General features: G+C 42.6%; 1 protein-coding gene across 5 annotated transcripts in view; it reads left to right on the forward strand.

Moving 5' to 3' along the window:
- Nucleotides 1-24,044, forward strand: part of ACTN1 (actinin alpha 1) — a 91,332-nt gene that overhangs the window by 62,511 nt on the left and 4,777 nt on the right. Inside the window, exons 8-19 of one of the 5 annotated variants that reach the window (XM_082231245.1) lie at nucleotides 955-1,040; nucleotides 7,164-7,256; nucleotides 8,539-8,769; nucleotides 10,272-10,419; nucleotides 11,969-12,119; nucleotides 12,765-12,873; nucleotides 13,650-13,790; nucleotides 15,297-15,479; nucleotides 16,515-16,649; nucleotides 18,137-18,316; nucleotides 20,169-20,315; nucleotides 22,356-22,421. In XM_082231245.1, coding sequence (XP_082087371.1) covers nucleotides 955-1,040; nucleotides 7,164-7,256; nucleotides 8,539-8,769; nucleotides 10,272-10,419; nucleotides 11,969-12,119; nucleotides 12,765-12,873; nucleotides 13,650-13,790; nucleotides 15,297-15,479; nucleotides 16,515-16,649; nucleotides 18,137-18,316; nucleotides 20,169-20,315; nucleotides 22,356-22,421 — 1,670 coding nt within the window. Of the gene's footprint in view, nucleotides 1-954; nucleotides 1,041-7,163; nucleotides 7,257-8,538; nucleotides 8,770-10,271; nucleotides 10,420-11,968; nucleotides 12,120-12,764; nucleotides 12,874-13,649; nucleotides 13,791-15,296; nucleotides 15,480-16,514; nucleotides 16,650-18,136; nucleotides 18,317-20,168; nucleotides 20,316-21,747; nucleotides 21,829-22,355; nucleotides 22,422-24,044 lie in introns of all 5 variants that reach the window. The other 4 variants (XM_082231247.1, XM_082231243.1, XM_082231244.1 and 1 more) reach the window with 4 other exon arrangements.

Genomic DNA, 24,044 nt, shown 5'->3' on the forward strand with positions numbered 1-24,044 from the left:
AGTTAGGGTACTCCTCATGTTCTTAAGCAATTGCGCATTATCAGATTATGCCTTAATTTTTAAGAGATCCTGAGCATGCACTCTTGCTTTGTGGGCCAGAAGGGTTCTGATAGAAAGTAGACTAATCAATACTGAAGCCATGGCTAAATGGACAGATATGCATGTCTGTGTCTTCTAAAGTGAAACAGGGAGCAGTATGGTAATACTTCAGATGTAAACTGCATTTCCAGAACTCCCCTGTGACATTCCATTGACGTTCTGTCATTTTACTGCAACTGCACGATGCAGTTACCTTAAAATCCACTGTACCAGGCAAGGGGTTACTCTACATCTTTTTCCAATGCACACAGCTGAAGTTTAAAAAAGACATCCATTTTTAATCTGCAGTTTTATAAATGGAATATCTGCTAGCTGTGCCCACAGCACAAGGGGAAGAGCTGTATGCTCAGAAAACACACATGGGACAGCCCTAGTAAGATGTCAAGCACTGGCACTGCAAGAACAGATCTTCTCTGCCTTGCATCTGGGTTTTGTCATGCCTTTTAACTTCTATATAGTGTCTTCATCGAAATTTAGCTACTTTATTCCTGTGTGTAGAACAGGCACATGGCACTGGCTGTTTACTCCCCCAGATAAAGCTAGATTTGCCCATCTGCAAGTGGGCTGAGGCTACTGACTGTGGAGTTGTGTCAAAGCAATGTGGACTAGGCTGGTTGCTTGGAAACCAAAGCTGAAATGGGGAGGTGGGAACGAGTGCCACAGGACTCCACAAAGCCAACCCTGCCGGTCACGTTCTGATCCGAATTCCCAGCTCTCCGCATGGAAATCTGTTTGGCCTGTCCTGCAATGCATGATGGGAAGTTTTCCCCTCTCTTACCACCCATGACTGTTTTATTTTATTCTGTGTGCTGCTTCTTACTTTATCCTTTCAACCTCTTCTCCTTCTTTGCACAGATATTATAGGCACGCTAAGGCCGGATGAGAAGGCCATTATGACCTATGTTTCATGTTACTACCACGCCTTCTCAGGTGCGCAGAAGGTGAGACTTTACTCCTAACAAACCCCCTCCTCTTCCTTCTGTTTCCCGCCCACCAAATTTAGAGGCAGATACCCTAAACCGTTAGAGGTATGGAATCCAGTGCTGGCTGTCATGTTGAGCTACCTAATATTGACACAACTTCCTTAGCATCTTGGGTGATTAAAAAAACACTCTCTAGCTTTGTTGAGAACTCAGTGGATTATTTTTTTCAATGTAGTGGGTCTCTCTGCTTTTCCCCAGACAATATTTCTGGCCTAGAACACCCAAGTTGCAGCCTACTGGTTCAAATTAATATTGTAGAATATATTCAATACTTTGCTGACAGATCAGATGACTTCCTATTGGAAAGTGCATTGCTAGTTTCAGCTGGGTGCTGGTTTCCTTAGAGGGCTCTGTTCTCAGTCATTTTTGGTGGCTGATACAACACTGGTCCACCATTGGCAATGCTAAGCCTGCTGGGAGTGTTTTAAAGACCCAGCTCTAGAGTTGCTTTTAGCCATCAGTAATAATTACTATAGGGCTAAACAACTGAGGTCGTAACTCCAAATGATGCTCAGTTGCAGAAGTTCTCTGATATTTTCCTCCGTACTAATCTTTTGCTCCAGACTGTAATTTTTGCAGCTGGATTTAGTTAAGGACATGTTCAAAAAAAGCTATGCATGATTGAGCATCATGCGTAGATTGCTCCCCATTCATGCAACCTAAAACCAATTGTTCAGCAGGGTTTATTTTATAAGCAATAGGTCTCCGTTATTATTGGCAGTATACCAACGGTGGTCGTTAATTTCCGAGCAGCTACTTTTCCAAGTGAAGTCAGAAAATTGCCATTCAGCCTTTATGTGGCCATAAAAACAAAATCCCTCCGCTGCTTCTGCTTTACCATCAGTGGAATCTGGTCATGTCTACGTGGATATATATAAATGGCCACTTCTGCTTTGACAGGTGTTCTCTCAATGGGAGACCTCAGAATGTCTTGTTCTGTAGATGCCAAGCTCATGGAATTCCTGCTCAGTTTACTTATTGTTTCATGGCCAAACTCTAGTGATTTCTGTAAGTTGGGATGGCTGTTCTCTTACATCTTTTTCACACAGCCAGCCTTTGATGCCACAATTGATTATCACAGTCTCTGCATACACCTTTTAACTTTTTCTCTGCCCCACGTTGCTTCTCTTTGCTCCCATCCATCTGTGTCCTTCCTCTGCCGGTAGTTCTGTTGCTTTCCCTCCTCGTACCCTTTACCGTGTCCCCTTACCCTTACGGCTTTTTTATCTATGTAATCATCTCTCAGTGGATTTATCCTCCCTTGACATTTTGTACTCGTCTGCAAAAATATTTGGCTTCTGTTGGTTCTTATCACGTCTTAGATGCATTTTGTGGGAAAGCTTTGATTCAAACACACGTGTGTCATTAGCGTTGGCACTGACATCGTGCATCTATACCTGAGTAAAAGATGCCAAGGGGAAAACAGACCTTAGTCCAGGCTCCTTGGGCACACATTGGGCAATTAAACTCTGAAAAGGATAGCTGGTAATGTAACAAGACTCTCCTTTACTGAACCAGATAACCATTCCACAAAGTTTTCTTTCTTGGACCCTATTCTCCATTCTGCAGTCACATTGCATTCCTAACTTTTTTCCTATCCCATATTTGTTGGTAGATTCACAGGGGTTCTCAGGCACAGGTGTAACTCTAAGCTGAACTGAAATATTGCAAACTAAGTTGAAAATGTTCGTTCTGGGGCCTAATTCAAATGTTACTGACATGCCATGTTAGGTGCTGAAAAACTGACTTCACTGTGGCCTGCTCCCTTGGGCCTAACTCTCCATACTGAATGAGATGCAACATAGTGTGAAAGGATATCCACCATTGCTATGGGGCTTCTCTTTCCTCTCTTCTCCACAAGCAAATTTCTGTTGCTTAAGCAAGCAGACAACATCAGATGTCACCAATATTTACAAGCATCTTCTCTGAAAGTACTAAAGGACATATTTTGTAGTTTTTAAAATAGGTAGTGACAGCAGACCTTCTAAATATGTATCTTTTTAAGAATACATTTAGTTCACTAATTACCCTTTCAGCACAAGCTTATAGAAAATCTGGGACATGAGGGTTTCTGCAGGGAGCCTTCAAACTTAGCTCAAAGGCCATGTTTCCAGGGTTTTTTTTGCCCTGAAATTGTGTAGCACTACTCTGGATTTAATATATATCTATCAGACAGCATAGACTATGGATCTCAGTGTTGTAGTGTTCTAGAATGGGGCCCAAGAGCTTTGTTCAGTGGTGAGGCCTAGTGCCTGATGCCTTGAAACGGCTGATAAGATACAAATGAGAACATCAGTTGCACAACATCTGGATAGTTGTCGGAAGATGAATATATAATCTCAAGTTTAGCAGAATCCAAAGTTTTATAATATATATTTTTTTAAATTGAATGCACTGTCAGCTAGCTAGCCAGTCAGCCCAGCAATGAATTCATGACCTGGAGGAAAGAGTTAGGGTCCCTGTCCCTTTGTAGCAGTCCAAATCTGGGGCTATTGTAGAGTGATTAGCAAGCATGCATTTTGGCCTTGCCCAGGAGCACAGAGTGTCTTTTCAAGCTCTGCCCTCTTACTTGACAAGGTGACTTACTGTGATGTCGCTCCATTTCTCATTCAGATTTCTCATTACTGCTACCAGCCCTGAAGGGGAGGTCACATGATCAACTTTCTGCTTCTTTCATTCTCTTATACTGAGTCTTTAAAGGTACAGGGGCCCCAGCCTGCCATGACGTGTATGTGACTGGCTGCTTTTCCTTCATATGATTTTGTGTGTGTGCGTGTGTGTCTATGTATTTCTACACATATACTTGCTTTGGTCCATTTGCTTTCTTCCCCCCGCCCTAACTGCTTCCAACTTTAATAACACTAAACTGCATGAGTGTTTTTATTACTAGATGGTTTTAAATAATGTGTTTTTAATACACTGTTGAAGGAGATTCCTGGAAATAATTATAGGCAAGTATTTTGATTAAGCTTCCGTTTGATAGGTAGCATTTCAGGATTCCATCATTAATCTGTGATGAAAAGACAAATGTCCACATTGTTTTATATACCTATTATATTAAGCCTTTCACTCATTCATTTAGACACCAGGGGAGATAGGGAGCCATATCTATGCTGTTCTTTCTTAATGTTGAGACAAAGAGGTGAGGCATTATTAGCACTATCTAGCCTTACCTGTTCTGTGGGTAGCATCTGGGATTAACAGTCTAGTCACCTATAGGAAAATACTGTGGGCATGTATTTGCTTAAGATACATTTTGGACCCATTAATGAAAGTATACCCCTTTTGTTACTGGACAGTGGAACAAATTACCCAAATAAGTTATAAGTCTCTGTACTTGCAAGTTTTTAGGGAAAATAGCAAGATTCTTAGTAGAGCGAACTTACCAGTACTTTAATATCAGTACTTTAGGGATGTCAGATAGTGGCGGCATAATACAACCTTTTCCCTCTGCAATTCACATGTATAATATAATACATTTAATTACAGCACCAGAAGAGAACAATTTATATTGTGAATGTTCAAGTGCTGCCAACTTGAAGTGGCTAAAAGTGTCCCATTTGTTAAAAGAGGCCTGTTCAAAAGCTTGCATAGTCCTTTCAGTGGTGGATAAAAGCAGGTTGTTTCTGCTCCAGAATTCTGTGCAAGCCCAAAATCTTAGGATTTCTAGAGACCAGCGAATGATGCTTCAGTGCCCTTTCTAGTTCTGTGATTTGTCGATACAAAAAAATATGCAAAATGAGAAAGTAAAGTTAATGCACATTCAGTTAATTTTCATAATGTTTTAGAATTCAGCTTACCTTGGCATAAAAATAATTGATTGTTATTACTTTAAACACCACACATCCCTAAACAAAAAAAAAGGTAAATGTTGTCATTTTGGTTTATCTTCTCTGGAGCCAAAAGCTTAGTGTTGAATGTGAGCATCAGCATTGTAGGAAACTGCTTCGGTGTTCTCGCAGTTTTGATATGGAAGTTCCCTGCCTTCCGATGGGATAGCCTGGCAGGGGTTTTTAAAAGCTATTTACTTATTTATTGTAAATATTTTTATTCTGCTTCATCGCTAAATCTGCCCAAGATAGCTATATCAAGATGCTCAGAATGCTCAACTCTGCCAAAGTAAAGGAATTCTTAGAATGGTTTTGAAATATACTAAGACTTTCACTACAAGAACTCAGCAAGGAAGCTGCTGGAAAAAAATGTCTCCATGCTGTAGATGTCCTGGGTTGGCAGGTAGATGGTTTCATCCATCTTGGGGGATTGTGATGAGGCACGTAGAACGAGATGGCTTCTCAGATATGTTGGGCCAGAGCAGCCTTCTCTAACCAGCTGCTCTCAAAATGCTTTAGACTACAGCTCCCATAAGCCCAGAGCCAGCATTGTCCAGGGGCAAGGAACTTCAGGCCTGGGGGTGAAATGCAGGATTGTCCTGAAGGCACACACCCCTCTTCAAGCAGAGCCTCTTTCCCAAGGCCAGACCACTTCTCTGGTCTTACTTCACGACCTCCTTGAGAGTTTTTGCTTGACTGGGAAATGGTGTTGGATTCTGAAAATGACTTGTTGGCGTGGCTGGAAGACAGAGAGGAGGGTGTTAAGTGGATGTAGAAACTAAGCCTCCTGCACAAAGGTAAAATTGTTCTACCTAGTTTTGACTGTCCCTGCCCACTGCTGGCATGTTGCCAACAGAAGGAAACACAGCCCTTGAGATGAAAACAGTTTCCCTCCCCTGTTTTTTGTCCAAATCAAACTGGAGGACACCGCTAGAGGCTGCACTAGAGGGTTGGTTTTGTTTTTGTTTTTGCTAGTTCCAGTGAAGACTAAAAGGAAAATAGAAAAAGGGTTTCAAAGTTTTAACAAGCAATGGCTCGGCTTTTTAAAAAAATGAAATTATGTTGCTACCCTCTGAAGATCTGAAAAATAATTCAGTTGATATTGTTGCAGTTCAAGTGAAAGATACAAGGGACAGTTTTGTAGCCTCTTAGGACTGTTGAGCAGTACAACTTTGGACTTCAGGTTTTATTTCTCTTCCTGCTGCCCCCAGTCTGCTCTTTCATTTAGGCCCTCTGCCCTCATGTAACTTTGAGGCTGAACTGGCAGGTTGGGATGAGTCTGTAGACTACTCAAACCCAATCCTACCTTTGGCGTTAATTCCTAAAAGTATACATCAGTTATTCTATTTTAAAAAATCTAGTACAATATATGTAATAATGAGAACTCATAGAAAAAAAATAGAATTATAGAATCATAGAGTTGTCAAGCCTCTGCTTAAAGACCTCCAAAGAAGGAGACTCCACCACACTCCTTGGCAGCAAATTCCACTGTCGAACAGCTCTTACTGTCAGGAAGTTCTTCCTAATGTTTAGGTGGAACTCTTGTAAGATTAAGGGAAGTTCATGTTTCTTCCAAAACCTAAGAGTGTGAGACGATCACAGCAGAGCTACAGTTTCATATGAGAGCACTTTGATAGCTTTGAACATTTGGATATGTATGGAATAGATGTCAACAGTAGACCTGTGCCTTCACACTTTCTTCAGGGGCAAGTTAGTTTTCGTGAGAAGTGATTCCTTGTAGCACCTCAAAACAGAGGTGGAAGAATAACTACAAACAAAATGGAAAACATTGATCGTTTGAAGTGGAAGAATGTTATTCTACAAGCAAAATGGAAACCATTGATCCATTGAGACAAATGGGGTTAGATTTTTACCTCATTTAGTTTTATAGGATGGTCTTGGAGAAGGTTTGGATAGGCACTTACTTGTTCCAAGAATAATTTTCCACTTTATGCATTCTATCTCATACCAGACACTGATGTGCATAGATATGGATGTGCACGTAAATGGATATGGGCAAGTGTAGAGGGTAAAAAACCTCTTAGGCATTGCAAGTGTACATTCACATCAAAACTCCCAGAAGAGAAATGATAGCAAGAGCACTTCAAAATCTTCATAATGTGGAGATAAATTTGGACTAGTAACATTCTCTTAGACGCAGAGTGGACTGTGCCTTTCCTAAAAGCATCAAGAAGCTGAAGGAAACATCTTTGTTAACAATGTATTTTTCTTTCTTTCTAAATTTCGGTAGGCGGAAACAGCAGCCAATCGTATCTGCAAGGTGCTGGCAGTTAATCAAGAGAATGAACAGTTAATGGAAGACTATGAGAAGTTGGCCAGTGATGTAGGTATTCCTGATTTCAATTTCTTGACAGAGCTATGTGGAAATGGAAAGATAGATATTCCATAGAACATCCTTCTGCAACCTGGTTCTCAAAATGCTTTGGATTATAAACTCCCATCAACCCCAGTCAGGGATGATGGGCACTATGGTCTAAAACATCTGGAGGGCACTAGATTGGGGATGACGGCTATGGGACCTATATATTTCTCAGTTTTGGATCCCAGATATCAAAGCAACATATATTTTTAAGTATGCAGTTGCAGGAGTCTATAGGCATGTTAAATTCACTCTGGTGTGACCTTCAGGCTCATGTAAGTAATGTTCCTTTAGTGATCTGTTTGTTTATTTATTTATTATTGGGTTTTTTAAAAAACCAAATAGCATTGCATAATACTGGGGCTAAGAAACTAAACACTAATAGGGGAAAGAAACAGATGACTGAGGCTATAGGAAAGAGTGCATTAACTGATAGTTAGAAGCTGCTCCTGACATGTGAGTGGAATAGTGTCCTGCAGGTGGTGGCAGCAGGCATGGGCAAAACAAAAATGTTAAATTAACTCCAATGCTACTGCAGAAATTGTCAAAGGAAACCTATAATCAACCCAATTGTAGTCGTAGTAATACAATAATAATAATAATAATAATAATAATAATAATAATAATAATAATAATAATAATAATAATTTATTTATACCCCACCCATCTGGCTGGGTTTCCCCAGCCACTCTGGGCGGCTTCCAAAAGAATATTAAAATACTATGGTACTGTACATCAAACATTAAAAGCTTCCCTAAACAGGGCTGCCTTCAGATGTCTTCTAAAAGTCTGGTAGTTGTTGTTCTCTTTGACATCAAAAGCCACAAGGGCTAGGAATATATGCAGCCCTGGGAAGACTATCCTCAGAATTGGTCCATCACCAAAAATCAGCGGAAATAAACTCAGAAGCATGATGTAGAAATACTCATTAGCCCCGTTGAAAATTAAAAGCTGGATTGTGTGCTTATCTTACTTGAGGTTTCATGTCATGCTTGTTAGTGTAAAGTCTAGAGATGCAAAGTGTGAAAACACATACAAACATACAAGTCTATTAAACTAGATTTCTGCCAGTTGCTGAACCTTGCTGTCAAATAAAATTACAATCATGAAAGGTAAGATAATTGTAGGACTAAAACCACAAATAACAAAAAATCAAACCCTTGTCCCTGTTAAATGTCAGCACTGATGGGTTTCTAATCTTAGCACAGTTCCCGCTTTCTTGTTTGACTTGCTTCCTTTTTTTCAGTTGCTGGAGTGGATCCGCCGCACCATACCTTGGCTGGAGAATCGGGCTCCAGAGAACACCATGCAGGCCATGCAGCAGAAACTGGAGGATTTCCGAGATTACCGCCGCCTTCACAAGCCTCCCAAAGTCCAAGAGAAGTGCCAACTGGAAATCAACTTCAATACGTTGCAGACTAAGCTGCGGCTTAGCAACAGGCCAGCCTTCATGCCTTCTGAAGGGAAAATGGTATCGGTGAGTGTGTTTGGCCGAGTTCTGAGCAAAAGACAAGTTTTCTAGGTACATGCTGTACGGCTACTGACACTTTCAAGTGGCCCATGTATCCCATCCTGGTATTTAATGGACTTTCTCATCACAGCCTGTGGTGCACAGAAAAAATTCATGAATGGTATAGCTCTTGCAAGTTGACAGCATGTTCTTGTTATCCAACCGCTATAGAACATGGATGCAAAATGATTATTATGGGTGTCCCAGGTTGCTGTTGCTCAGGAGCCACTCACCCCTGCATCAACACAGAAACTTTGGGGCATCAAGGACCCTGAAGGCAGTGGAAATCCTTCCACTTGATCATCTCAGGAAGGGGCCACTCCTTGCATTGCTATGTGTCAATAGAGGCAGAAAAGCCCCAGTAGGCTGTGCTTTCTTTCTGCTGTTCCTGATCTCGTTTCCTTGCTGATATTCTCAGATCCCGAAACTTCTTCAACTCCATACCTCTTTCACCATTGGTCCCAGAGGCAGTAGGAAGTACACTACTTTTCCAGGATTGCACATCTTCATATCATATTGCACATCTTCATATCAGAGAGCTGGCTTTTTAGCTGAGGACAGGGAGGTAGCGACTAGAAAACAGACCTCTTGCATCATCATCATCATTTTTTATTTGTACGCCTCCTTTCCACAGTTAAAAATCAATGCTCAAGGCGGCTTACAGCACAACAAGATTTACATAATTGCAAAAGTCATAAACAATAAATAAACCACATCAAAAAAATACACAACCAAATGGGAAAACAATTTCCACATAAATCTAAAACTAAGAACACAGCATTAATATCAGTTTAAAATGACATAGGTAAAAAATAGCAGCAATTTAAACAAAAACAAAACGGAGCCCTCTCTGCCCAGCAGCGGCAGCAGTCCTTTATAAAGCCTGTCAGGCCAGGTGGTGAGTGGCAGGACTGGAGCCCTCAGGCGCTGAGTAGGGAGTATTGCTGCCATTGGTAGGTGGCAGATCAGTGCAGCAGCAACTGTCCAGGTCAACTGCTCTCCCCAGATGTTGCTTAGTTAGCTTAAGCCTTGCTTGTAGTTCCTACTGTCCCTGGTTCTTCTGCTGTCTGCCTAGCAGTTTGCCATGCTCTGCAGCCCATCCATGCCCAGGACTGCTGGTGCTCCAGAGCCTTAGCCCTTCTCAATGGATTAGCAGCAGGCTTCTGCAGACACCTGTTTTCTAAATTGCTTGTGGACCATCCAGTGGTTTGCATGCTTTTCCTGTTAAAGTGTCATTGTGCTCTAGTGTAATGATGCTGGCAAGCAGATGCCATTCTGTCAAAATTATTTGCCCACTTGGAACTTCCTTTTCACGTCTCTTTCTGGTGTGATGCTGACCTTCAGTTAGCACAGGCCATTCGCCAGCCAGCTTGGGGAAACTATCTGAGGACGTTTCAGAATATTTCCCTTCTTCTGAACTTGCTCATCCTTCCTTGACCGTATTTGTGCTTCTGCTTTGATCACTGCAGGATATAAATAATGCATGGGGGTGCCTAGAACAGGCTGAGAAGGGCTACGAGGAGTGGCTTTTGAACGAAATCCGAAGATTGGAACGGCTGGATCACCTGGCTGAGAAGTTCCGGCAAAAAGCTTGCATTCATGAATCCTGGACAGACGGTAAAACAGATCCTAAATGTGTCCTATTGCAGGGCTTTGTGTGCACTGTGTAACAATAAATCCATGCATCATTAGTATTACGAATTATGATGATGAGCTGTGCTAAGGTAGCCTAAATTCTCATCTTTATTAGTAAATTAGCATGCTCTTCATACTTTATTTTTGGGGTAGGTAGAAGGGAGAATTGATGATGAATAGATCTCTGGGCTGCTCTGAATTTTAGTTGTTTCTCAATAGCAATGAATAAAGCTTAGAAGAGAAAACAGAAATGCTTCTGTGTGCGAGAGAGGTAGAACCTGCAAGCTGGAAATCTGCCTACCCCTGCTTTAGTTAACACCAAAGAGCAATACTTCTCACCAGAAGCAGCTTGCTGAGTGGGGGCACAGCCACTATGTAAGCTTCCCTGCAGGAGAATCATTATCGCTTACCAGGAGGAGGGACAGGGAAAGGACTGAGGCAGCCGGAAGTAGGTGTGGTGCAGAGGCATCAGCAGCGCTAACCTGGTGTTTCTGTCAGTGAGTTTGCACTGCATCAACCTTCCTGCCACCTTGGCCCTCTCCTTCCTGGTAGACAATAGCAACCCATCTGCCAGGAAGCTAGTACAGCACCTCTGACCCACCTGGCAAACCACTTCTCCTCCCCTTGTGGGTTACTGATATTGGGACTCCTGGAGATCTTGTTTGGCTGATTTCTAGGCTTCTAAGATCCAATTGGCGTTTCAAGCCTGTCTTTCTAGCCATTAGGGAATTGTTTTAATTTTAAAGAATCAAAGCTAAGATTTTCAGAGAGCTGTATTTTGTGTCCACTAGCACATACGGTGTTTCTGTTCTGTGCATGTGTTAAATTGTAGAGTGCAATCAATGCCCAAATGCCTAAAACAGCACCCAATTGCAGACAGATTTTTTAAAAAATGAATATCCTTGCAAAAATATGGAAGCTTACAATTCTCAGATAATTTATGCAGTCCCAAAATTGCCTGTTCTTAATCCAAGGCTTTCCCCATGGGTCAAAATAAAGGCAGCCTGCAACAAATCTCTGTTAATGGTAAAATTTATTCACGTTAACTTAAGGATTGAGCTTGATTAAATTGTTATTAATTATTATTACTTTCTATTTATTAAATTTCCTTGGGAGAGCATTGCAAAAGTGGGGAGCTACCACAAAAAATGCCCGTTCTCATGTTGCCACCCTCTAGACCTCTCATGGAGGAGGAACACAAAGATTACATGCATTGACTAATATAAATGATGTAGATGATTTTATTGAAATATGGCATTCTTTTATAAAATACTTTGCCAAGAACCCTGAAGAATGGTAATTACCAAAATCACAGATTGGATTTGGGCAAATTTAACTAGATTAATCCTTCCTCAAGTGAGGAGGAGGGCAAGTTGGAACCCCCCCCCCCTTTTGTAATTGTTATATATTGGAAATTAATGAAACTATTTTAGAAGGAAGGAAGGATATGCTACTCTATCAAAACTTCCTCGAAACTCCTTACCTGTTGGTCTTTTGCTCATTTTTTCCTGTGTTTTGGCACCCCCTTCAGGTAAAGAGGCAATGTTGCAGCAGAAGGATTATGAAACTGCCACCCTCTCAGAGATCAAGGCCCTTTTAAAGAAGCACGAGGCATTTGAAAGTGATCTTGCTGCTCATCAGGACCGTGTGGAACAAATTGCTGCTATTGCACAAGAACTCAAGTACGACTTTCGCCTAGCAAATGGGCTTCACCTTTTGACACATAACCAAACAGTGGCCTTTTCAACAGTCAGCAAGCCTGGGACACCCTTTGAGCTCAAAGGCAAATCTAGTTCTTTTTAGACACAAGACTATAGGGAAGCACCCTTATTTGAAAGAAAACATTGACAAGGATTAAAGCACAAAAAGAGGGGTGTAGGCTAGTGAGGGGAGAAAGGGACCTCTTGACTATGACGCCTAACAAAATGCAATAGGGGTTTAAACAACTGATGTGCATAGATGTCATTGATCCATATTTGAATACCTGCATCTATATGTTCATTTTGCCTTCAAGCTCAAGGCTTACCTAAGCCCGTAAGAGCTGTCATCCGTGTGCAGAGGCTGTATGCCTCTGAAGATGAGTTGCTAGGTCAAGATAGAATGGGGGGGGGACAGAGAAACAAGTGTGGGAGTCCACTTTTAGTATCAGGATACTGAACTAGATGGATCTTTGATCTGATCCAGCCAGGGCTCTATTCTTCATCTTTTAACAGCATTAGCAGGTTATTCAGTTTCAACACGTTTGGTGTGGTTTTTTTTAAAAAAAGAATAGATTCCAATTTTTACCAATGTGTTTGGTAAACCACTTTTTCAACTTTTTTTGCTAGTGAGCTGGATTATTACGATTCCCCAAGTGTCAATGCCAGGTGCCAGAAAATATGTGACCAGTGGGATAACCTTGGGGCCTTGACCCAGAAACGACGAGAAGCCCTGGAGGTAAAAGGTTCTTCATATGTTTCATATACAACTTGTTTCTCCCTCTGTGTCGTATGAGGGCAGAGTGGGGTGGCAGTTTCACTCAGTGAAGCCGACATTGTGGTCTGCTGCTCATACCAGTCCTGGGCGATATATTGATATACTGCCCAGGCCTACTCCCTGCCCAGGTTTTGACATTAGCAGAGGGGGTCCTTCATCTTGTTCCCATGGTGAGTGTTGCTTTCTGCATGAGGATGCAAGATACGGCCTTCTTGGTAGTGGTGCCAGGCTTATGATGGACCTGCTTTGTTTTATGCCTGGCACCACTACCAAGAAGGCCTAGTTTTAGTTTTTATGATGTTTTACAATGGTTTATCTATTGCTATTAAATACTGTATCATAAATCAAATGATTTTCTAAAAAATGATTTTCCTGTTATTTTGATGGTTGGGAACTGCTTTGCGATCAATTCTTTGATTATTATTTTTAAAAAAGCTTGGAAAAAAATCTGTAACTTGAAACTGCTTCCTAACTGTGGTTCTGTGGACTGTGGGAAAAGGGAAGGTGTACTGTTTTAGACGCCAATAATGTTAAGTCTTTTGCTTGGATTGCTTTGGGAAGAAGGGTGGCATATACATTAAGTAAATACATACGTAAATTACAGCTTCTTTTTTTAAAAAAAAGAAAACTAGGAGAAAGGACTGCGATGAGTAACAAAAGAGGAAATGTCATTAGGACAGGGGGAGTGTGGGAGAAATTCAAGGTGCCTAACTTCTTTATCTGGGTGGGTTTCCTAGAGAACAGAAAAATTGCTGGAGACAATTGACCAGCTGTATCTAGAATATGCCAAACGAGCTGCCCCTTTCAATAACTGGATGGAGGGGGCCATGGAAGATCTTCAGGACACCTTCATAGTCCATACCATTGAGGAGATCCAGGTATGTACCCTCTCTCACTGGATAAGCCATATTCATCTTTGGCTCTTGTTCATAGGGTGCAAAATATCAGCTGATACTAATGTTTCCTTCCAAACTCTAGCAATGGAAATAAATCACCTTCTCTCAACAGCTCAGGCAGGTAACAGCAGCTGCCTGTAAACTGGTGGGAAAGATTGGATGGTTCTCTCTGCCTGTTAGATATACAAACTGAAGCAAATGAAGTGAGGAGAAGAGAAAAGGAAACGCAAAAATCAAAAGTAGCAAAGAGTCTTATGGCATCTTAAAGACTAACAAATGTATTATGGCAATAAGCTTTCAAGGACCATAATATATGTGTTAGTTTTTAAGGTGCCACATGATTCTTTGATATTTTTGCTGTAATAGCACGACTACACCTCTGGAAATGGTTACAAAAACAAACAAAAAAATCCCATACATTCCCATTTCCCGTGCCTATATCTATTATGTGTCTTGTTCCGAAAATAAACACTTTGTTCTCACCTAACCCTTTTGATTCAGTGATCAGAGCTACATTAATTCCAGGTCTCAACAACTTAATCTGTTTTCTGCAGCATGGCAAAAAAAAACCTGGCGTATGTTTAGTAATGTGCAGGGAAAAGTGCCTCCTGAACACATAAAAAGTACTTTTCTCACCTCTGGTTAGTCATAGCCATTCCCTGTGCTAAGGATTGAGGAACTGCCCTGTCGTCCTTCAACAACTTTAATAAATAATAAAATAAAAGTAATAATATAACAGGCTTTGAAGATCAGCTGATATACTGCAGGAGTGGGGAGCCTTTGCCCTCCAGGTGTTGTGAGACTCCAGCCCCAGCCAACATGGCCAGAGGTCAGGCTTGATGGGAGTTGTAGTCCAACAACATCTTGAGAGCCAGAGTTTGCCATCCCTTTGGGCTTAGGCATCTTTCTCTTCAGAAAACAAGTATTCGGAACAGTTAAGTAAGTAATGCCTGCAGTAAGTAAGCCAGCAGTCTCACACCAACATATGGAACAAGAAGCCATGTTGAAGTCAGCAGGGCTTGCTTCTGAATAGACAGGTATAGATTTGGGCTCTGAATCAGTTTTCCTTTACCTTCTCCTATGCTAAACCATCTACTACCAAAGGGGAGCTTTCGCCATCCCTGCCTGCAACCCAGAAATGCTAGAGCCCAACCCCTAACTGACGTAAGAAAATGGCCTCCAAGAATTCTAAAAAGGAAATGTGCTTTTGGCACTCTTGCCTTAAAATCTTTCCAGTGTGTCCTTCAGTGGTCATGCAGTAGGAAGTTTTAATTGCTGCACAATTTAATTTTCCACTGCTCCAGTGCAGTTCCCTGCCTTAATAATTCTCATTTGTAGAAAAGAGAGTCTTTCCCTGACACTGTTTAAATTATTCCAATGTTCTGTTCCACACACAGATTCTTCCATCCTGGTGTTTTATAACGCAGTATTGTGGGGAATGGGCTTGTTCTTTTTAAAAATTGTTTTTGTGTTTTCTGTTTCCTTCAGGGATTGACCACAGCCCATGAACAGTTCAAAGCTACCTTGCCAGATGCAGACAAGGAGCGACAGGCCATTCTAGGAATCCACAACGAAGTGTCAAAAATCGTTCAGACCTACCATGTCAACATGGCAGGAACCAACCCCTACACCACCATCACCCCACAGGAAATCAATGGCAAATGGGACCACGTGAGTTGCTTTCTAGGCTTGGCAATTATTCTTCTAGGTTGGAAACCTGCTTTTGGAATTCTGGCAAGCGGCTCAATCTCGGACGTTTTTACTTGGGCGTAAATCCCACTGAATTCAATGAAGCTCCTCCCAAGTAAGGGTGCATAGGATTGCAGCCTTAGTTGAAATTCTCATAGATCTGCAATGTAATATCTCGACTCTTGGTTTGCATGCAAGTAATCCACAGGGCGGGGGACGCGGGTGGCGCTGTGGGTTAAAGCCTCAGCGCCTAGGGCTTGCCGATCGAAAGGTCGGCGGTTCGAATCCCCGCGGCGGGGTGCGCTCCCGCTGCTCGGTCCCAGCGCCTGCCAACCTAGCAGTTCGAAAGCACCCCCGGGGGCAAGTAGATAAATAGGTACCGCTTACCAGCGGGAAGGTAAACGGCGTTCCGTGTGCGGCTCTGGCTCGCCAGAGCAGCGTTGTCACGCTGGCCACGTGACCCGGAAGTGTCTTCGGACAGCGCTGGCCCCCGGCCAATAGATGTGAGATGGGCGCACAAACCCCAGAGTCTGTCAAGACTGGCCCGTTCGGGCAGGGGTACCTTTACCTTTTTAATCCACAGGGCAGATTATAAAAGGTAATTCTGAACTCAGTTTTATTCTTGTGCTGTAGGAAATAATTTCCGCCTGTGAAATATATATTTATTGAGCGGCCTGGTGACTTAAGTCACCAACGCACCCACCAAGTAGAATTAATTTATTTGGAGCACTAACAGAAATATTGGCATTCCATCTTGACTTTTGGATGATCTGCTGACATTTCCGATGTTGCGTCTCACCTATAATAGATATGGAGGTGTTAATTTTCTTTGTGGACATTAATCCACTTAAATGGAAATTTTTATTTTAATACCTACTTGTTCAGAAGAGGGCTGGATTTATCCTTTTGATTAACAGTGCACAGAACTTGGCTTCTCTGACTTCAGAACGCTTTGTGTTTATTAAGGCTTAACAGCAGTAAGCTCGATTTTTCTAAGCTTTTTCATATTTGCTGAAGGTGAGACAACTAGTTCCCAGGCGGGACCAGGCTTTGATGGAAGAACATGCACGCCAGCAGCATAATGAGAGACTTCGCAAGCAGTTTGGAGCTCAGGCCAATGTCATTGGGCCCTGGATCCAAACCAAGATGGAGGTAAAAACTTGCTAATACTTAAAACTGCCATTTTTTCTGTTGAAGAGAGAGCCTCCTAGTTGGGCATTGTCTTTTCATCCTTTCAGTGAAAAGGATTTGTGCTGAGAGAAGTCACCACTCTCTTTGGCCTGGTTTGCACAGCATGAAAACCCAAACCATGGCTTACTTACTGGGACTTTGCAAACATGCTAGCTTCCAGAACAAACCTTGGCTACAGACGGTGGCTAAGAAGGAGAGAGCTTAACCATGGTCTTGGCTTAGCTGCAACACTGTGCTGAGCTAAAGGACTGGGGAAGAACAAAGCGGCTGCAATCTCCGCCTCCCCTCCCCTGAGCCAGTATATCTGTGCTAAGCTTTACTTGCAAAGTGGCCCTTCTTCCTCTCTCCTTACTAATCTTCACAATACACATGTTCTTTGTTTAAGATACTCAATGGCCAGTGGTTACTTCTTATTTAAAAACCATTCTTAGACAAGAAATTATTGAGGGTGGCTTTCTATAATAGAATGCTAAATTAAGTAGGTACTAAACTAACTGAGATGTGCCTTAGGAATAGTTTGTGCTTTGCATTTTTTGTCTGCATGTGCAAGTTCCAGACTTGCTCCATCTGAATTAGCTTCAGATTGGTTTTAAAACACATACACCACAACTGACTGTAGCTTCAGACCACATTGTACGTGCAGCTGTGCATATTTGTTTGGCTGTTGTTTTTTAAATTTGCCTACAGTCTGAGTACATGCAGGGGCATCTGGTCACAATCATAATACACATGGTTTTAAAACAATGTGTAGCTCCAGATCTGCTAGGTTCAGGTATAACTGATCTGTAATACGCACCCAATAAATGAACTTACTAACTTAGGGCTCCTCCTGACTTCCTTTTGAGCTACGTTTCTAGGCACAGTGGATGGCTTTGAGGTTTTCTTCCTGGGCCAGATCATCTCCCCTCTTTGAAATGGATCCAGTGGATCTATCACTGCCTACCCCCCCCCCCTCGGCTCTGCCTCCATCCCACACCTGTAATGCCTCATTTCAGAGCCCTATACTAGTTACCACTGGTGGGAACACCACCAATGACAGCTTCCCAACAGCCTGTGCTTTAGCCATATTGAAGATTTCTGCAATGGCCCCAGTCAGCGGAGGGACACCTCCACCTAATTCCACCAGCAGCACTGAGCAAGGGATTAGGATAGTTTTGTAACTGTGCTGAAAAGGAAACAAATTTATCCTCTGAAAGCCCTTAACACAGCTGGGTAGGTCTTCAGTTGGTGTTAAATATTTAACTCAGTAGAGCTGCAGTGAATTATTCCAGCGACTCGGTTTTGTTTACCTGTTCTCTGAAAAACCTGCAAGCAAAGCTCTTTTCCCCTTGAGATGACAAGGCCTGTGGTTAAAGCATGTTTTAGTCCATTTAGGGAACAGTTGCAGACAAACGCTTTACATGTTGAAACTTGTCACTCATCTGCTCATTTCCTTTGGGCTCGTGCAGGAGATTGGCCGCATCTCCATTGAGATGCACGGGACTCTGGAGGACCAACTCAATCACCTGCGGCAATACGAGAAGAGCATTGTGAATTACAAACCAAAGATTGATCAGCTGGAGGGAGATCACCAACAGATTCAAGAGGCGCTCATCTTTGACAACAAGCACACCAACTACACTATGGAGGTAAAGGCCAGGGGAGGTCTGTGCTGGTATAGCCCAGGCATGCAAGGAGTAATACCCTGAGCCAACCAATCCGGCTCTTGATTAAACTGATGTTGGGGAGAAGGGTGCTAAACTAGTAGCACTGACCAGCCATGCAGATGTGTACAGAGATTGACACACAACACTTTTGGCTAAAGCCTTGACTTGTGCAAATGACAGAGAGGGTGACTGATTTAACGTTCAATAGCACAGTCTGGAACCTCACCGGATTCACCTTTGCTTAAGGCCCATAGTCTGCAGCCAAGATAGACTATTTTGACTGTGAGGAATAAGGCCCTCACATAATGGGGACTGGCTGGCACATAAGGGGTTACAGGTTTGAGGCAACAACCTTAAAAGTGTAGGAACAACACTGCAGACAAGTCTGAGGAGTCCATGCAAATGTGAGTGGGCAGTCGCTGGTTTTCTTCTCCATCACAGGGTGCCAGGCAGTTTAAACCTCTCTACCCAGGATACCTTGATCAGGAAGAACAGCTGATTGGAGTGCTGAGGAGCAATAGGCAATTTTCATTCCCATGTAGAGGAAAAACCTTCCACCCAAAGTACCATTCGGTGGATGCCCTCCCTACTTCTCTGATGGTCCACACCAATGTGCACACACCTGGGGAAGCCACGGGAGTGCTGTGGATTGCATAGGAAGGTCTAGTGGGCTGGATTAGGCCTACCCTTGTTTTAAATGGAAACCTAGGTCAGCTTTCCCCAACGTGGAGCCCTCCAAATGTTTTGGACCACAACTCCCATTATCTGCAACCAGCATCGCCATGTGCTTCCTCTCCCTACTGGGCAGCACATTTTCCAAGTCTGAGGAGTCCATGCAAATGTGAGTGGGCAGTCGCTGGAGCTTGCCAGCTGTTTAATTGGTAAGAATTACCTATTAAAGTAAATAGCATGACAATATATTTTTTATATTGTGATTGCCCTGTGAACTGCCCTGAGACCTCCGGGTATAGGGCAGTATATAAATTCAATCTATTAATAAGGAATTCTGTGTTAGAAGCAGTTTCTTATCAGCATTGTCTAAATGTGGGGTGGGAACCTGGGCTTGGGGCTGCATTGCTCCAGTGGAAAGCTCACCCCGCCCCCAGTTCCTCAAGTGATCAATGCAGATCAGCTAGGAAGGAGGACATTTCCGTACCTACTGCAGTGCCAGGATGGGAATGCGAATCATTCTTTTTTCATTTCTCAGCTGATTGGCACAGACCATCTGAGGAGCATTGGAGGGTCCGATTTCATCCCCATTGCAGCCGGCTGGGTGGGGAGGTTTAAACCTCCAGTGCATGACAATAGGGATGAAAACTGCCTACCACTCCTTGGCTGGTCCACACATCAGCTGTGGGTGATGGTGGTTTTCTTCTCCATCACAGGGTGCCAGGCAGTTTAAACCTCTCTACCCAGGATACCTTGATCAGGAAGAACAGCTGATTGGAGTGCTGAGGAGCAATAGGCAATTTTCATTCCCATGTAGAGGAAAAACCTTCCACCCAAAGTACCATTCGGTGGATGCCCTCCCTACTTCTCTGATGGTGCACACACCTGGGGAAGCCACGGGAGTGCTGTGGATTGCATAGGAAGGTCTAGTGGGCTGGATTAGGCCTACCCTTTCCCCAACGTGGTCAGCTTTCCCCAACGTGGAGCCCTCCAAATGTTTTGGACCACAACTCCCATTATCTGCAACCAGCATCGCCATGTGCTTCCTCTCCCTACTGGGCAGCACATTTTCCAAGTCTACAATCACTTCACTGCATTTTGACTAGTCTCCAGGTGCTGCTTCTCAACTTGAAATGTAGGTGGGAAATCGTTTTTTCTCCTCCAGCACATCAGAGTGGGCTGGGAGCAGCTCCTCACAACCATTGCTAGGACTACCAATGAAGTGGAAAACCAGATTCTGACTCGGGATGCCAAAGGAATCAGCCAGGAGCAGATGAATGAATTCCGTGCCTCCTTCAACCACTTTGACAGGGTAAGTGGCATGGGTGGTTGGGATGGTGGAGATTAGTAGTGCCTGTAACTTCAGAGAGTTTCTCCATAGAAGCGAATGGAAACCAAGCCTCAGATTCTCCTTGCGAAACCACAGCTCAAGTAAAACTTTTTAAAAATGTGGCAGAGTCCATTAACATTAAAGCGTTTGGGGACTCAAAGGAAATGCTAACACAAACGTTTAAAAACCTTATCTCTTTGATTTTCAAACCCTTCTCAGATTTAATAGAAATGGCCACATTAACCTAATGAGCCTCCGTGAGAGTAGCTAATGGTTGTGGGGTTGTTTGTTTGTTGAACTTGATTACATGCCACTTCCTAGCAAAGCTCTTGTATGTTATCCATCCTTTAGAAAATGTACAGTGATAACTCATTGCAGTACAAATATTCTACATGTGTAAGCTCACAGGTCAGGTATCGCTGTCAGTAAGCCTCTTGTTCAGGCCACACTGTCTGTGCTTCACGTTCTTCCTTCTGGATTGTTCTTAAGGTTTTTGCCTCAAAAAGACCAAGGCTAACCTTGCATGGAACAATCTTCAGCTCAAGCCACTGAATCCAGGCAAAATACTGTTATGTCAGCAACAGCACAAAGGAAGACATCTGGCTGCACGGAATGGCTGTAAAAAATGTAGTCACCTCATGCGCTAATAGTGTGTAGCTTTTAGGCGTGCTCTGTCAAGTCCTCTATCTCACTCGCATTTTAATGTAGCTTATATTCACTATGGGAGTTGTTTTTGTTTGTTTTTTACAATTTAGAAAATACAAAGGCAAGTTAATGTTGCGTCATATCTCTGGGTAAACGTCTAAATGAAAGACAAAGGTCTAGTTTTCAGTGCAGGGAGCATCAAGCAGGAGACTCGGTCCAAGTTCTGTTGCAAAGATAAACTTTTGGACTAAAAATGGCTGCAGAGTTGGGGCCACTCTAAACTACATGAACTCACATGTTCTTCTAAATCCAAGGCTCCTCTAAGCGCAAAGATGCTTCAGCAACAGGATATTCCAAATGTGTCCAATGCTTCTCTGCAGTCCAGGTGGCTCACTAAATGTTTTGCTTCTAAACTTGTTGAAGAAAATGTAATTGTTTCTAATGAAAAGCAGTCTTCAAAGCAAACATTTGTCCCTGGCATGGTCATGTTTTGTGAGAAAGAAGTGCAAAAAGAAAAAAAGAAAAGGCAGCATTAGCACAATACGAAATGTGAACACAGTATCTAACCTTGTGCACTTTTTATTTCTTCCCCTGTTTTATTTCCTGCATGCCATTCTCTCCCCCAATCTCTCTCCACCTGCTGCATGGTGCACCTCCTCCTCCTCCTCCTTCTCTCCTTGCCCCTTTCTTGTCCTCCTTCTCTTCTCTGTCTTATACCACCACCCCCCTGGCACTGCATGCCCTGCTGGCTGGCGCACTGCCTGACCAGGACCACTCCGGCACGCTCGGCCCCGAGGAATTCAAAGCCTGTCTCATCAGCTTGGGTTACGATATTGGAAACGATGCACAGGTACTGAATGCTAGCAAGGAACTCAGGCAAATATCCAACCCTAAGGGAATAACATATTTCTCCCTTCTCTTCTTTTTTGTTTTAATCCGTCTTGTCAATGTTCTTATATTTTATTGTGAATATTTCTGCATACTGTTGTATGTTCTGTCATAATTCCATTCTTTTCTTTATGCATTGTCAAATCAATTTTTCTCTTCTCGGTTACACATTCCATTTGCTTCATTCCCTAAAACTCTTCTTGCCTTCCTTTCTCTTCTCCATTTTTTAAAAAATTATCTTCCTATCGGTACCTTTTTCTTCTTGTTGTTGATTCTTAAACTTTCATCTGCTCCTTCATTTTCAATGGAATGAATCCATCTCTTTGTTTTCTTCAAATTATTTTCATATTTTCTTTTGTTGTTCAATATATCTCATCTTCCATTTTTCCTTCATGCAAATCCATTCTTTTAACACCTTCCATGAGTTCATCTCTACTTTCTATTCCTCTCTTTTCCCTTTCATTCTTCTATCCCTTTATGACTGTGTAGAAGAAGACTGGCATGATGGATGCTGAAGATTTCCGCACCTGCCTTATCTCCATTGGTTACAATATGGTAATGTAGAAGCACCTGCCACTTACATTCACAATGGTATATTTGACCCTTAAACGAGAAAAGGGCATACTGCTAGTGAACCCAGGTAAAGCTTTGTCAGTCCCGTGACTTGTGAATAAAATCTATGGCATCAGTGGCATATTTATTTACAAACTGGATTGACTTCATACTTTATTTTTGGAAGAAGAATCAGAATATAATCCAAACTGATTCCTGGTTGACCTCTGAATAAGTAGAACAAAACAATGTCCAAGCCTTGTTCTCCCATGGCCATTGTGCTTTGTTTTTGCATTATAATTATGCATTTGTTGCTAATTCATTGTGAGCAGCCCACACAACAACCCTTCACACTTGTCCTTCTGCTGTAAAAATAGTCCATTTTCCCACATTTAAACTGCGAGAGTTGGTTTATCAAAAAATGATTTTCCCCCCTTCATTATGTACATCCATTGGTATGGAAGAAATTCAATGATCAGGGCTAGCATTTTGGCTTGCCAGACAGAAGGGTCCCCTCCTCTCCCTGCATGCATTTGCAGAGGTTCTCTCAACCCCTGCCCCCAGAGCCAATTTGGGGCAGGGGGAGAAAAGGCAGGGAAAGCCCTATGACACATGTGAAATCCTTGCTCAGGGCTGCTACTTGACAGGATTCATTAGTTGAATCCTGTTTTAAGGGGATTTTTTATTCAAACATTTTCGAAGCTCCCCTTTGGCAAAAAATGGTATTTTGTGTCGGTCTCACAAATCCATAAAAACAACTGGATTTATTCGCAATAAAAACAAACTGCAAAACCAGCAATATATCAAGCAACAGATGAAAACCATTTAACCATGCAGTGTGGGATGCAGCTGCACAAGAGTCTTGGGCACCTTTTCTGTTAAATACTCTGTGCATATTTTCTGTGACTTCATTGTCGATGAGCAACACAGCTCTCTCTAGGCACGTCTTTGCCATTTTGTGAACAGTTCATATTTTCACAGTGAAAGGCTCACCATCTTTACTCAGAAGAAACTCCTACGGTAGTTAGCGGTGTTTATTCCAAGGAAAGTGTACACAGAACTGCAGTCCCACAGGGCAACTGTATACTCACATTTTTCTGGAACTGGAGCTATGCTGGTAGAAGTCGTTGGAAGGGAAATTAGTTACAGTGGTGCCCTGCAAGACGAATGCCTCGCAAGATGGAAAACTCGCTAGATGAAAGAGTTTTCCGTTTTGGAGGTGCTTCGCAAAACGAATCTCCTATGGGCTTGCTTCGCAAGACGAAAATGTCTTGCGAGTTCCTGCGGGGTTTTTTTCCTCCCCCCTTTTTTCTAAGCCGCTAAGCCGCTTATCAGCTGATCCGATAAGCCGCTAAAAGCCACTAAAAGCCGCTAATAGCGCTAATCCGTCAATGGGCTTGCTTCGCAAGACGAAAAAACCGCTAGACGAAGAGAATCACAGAACGGATTATTTTCGTCTTGCGAGGCACCACTTTATAGCCATCAATTGAAGGGGTGTAGGATATGGTGACGGTCTGTGCCTTCCCATACTGCCTATATTCCACCCATAAGTCCCAGTGGCCCTGTGGCAGCTAAAATTAGTAGTACTAAGAATGCAGTGCTATTTTCCAAAGAAGTGTATATTTC

The sequence above is a fragment of the Podarcis vaucheri genome, assembly GCF_965113315.1.
Source record: "Podarcis vaucheri genome assembly, chromosome: 1".
Taxonomy (NCBI): domain Eukaryota; kingdom Metazoa; phylum Chordata; class Lepidosauria; order Squamata; family Lacertidae; genus Podarcis; species Podarcis vaucheri.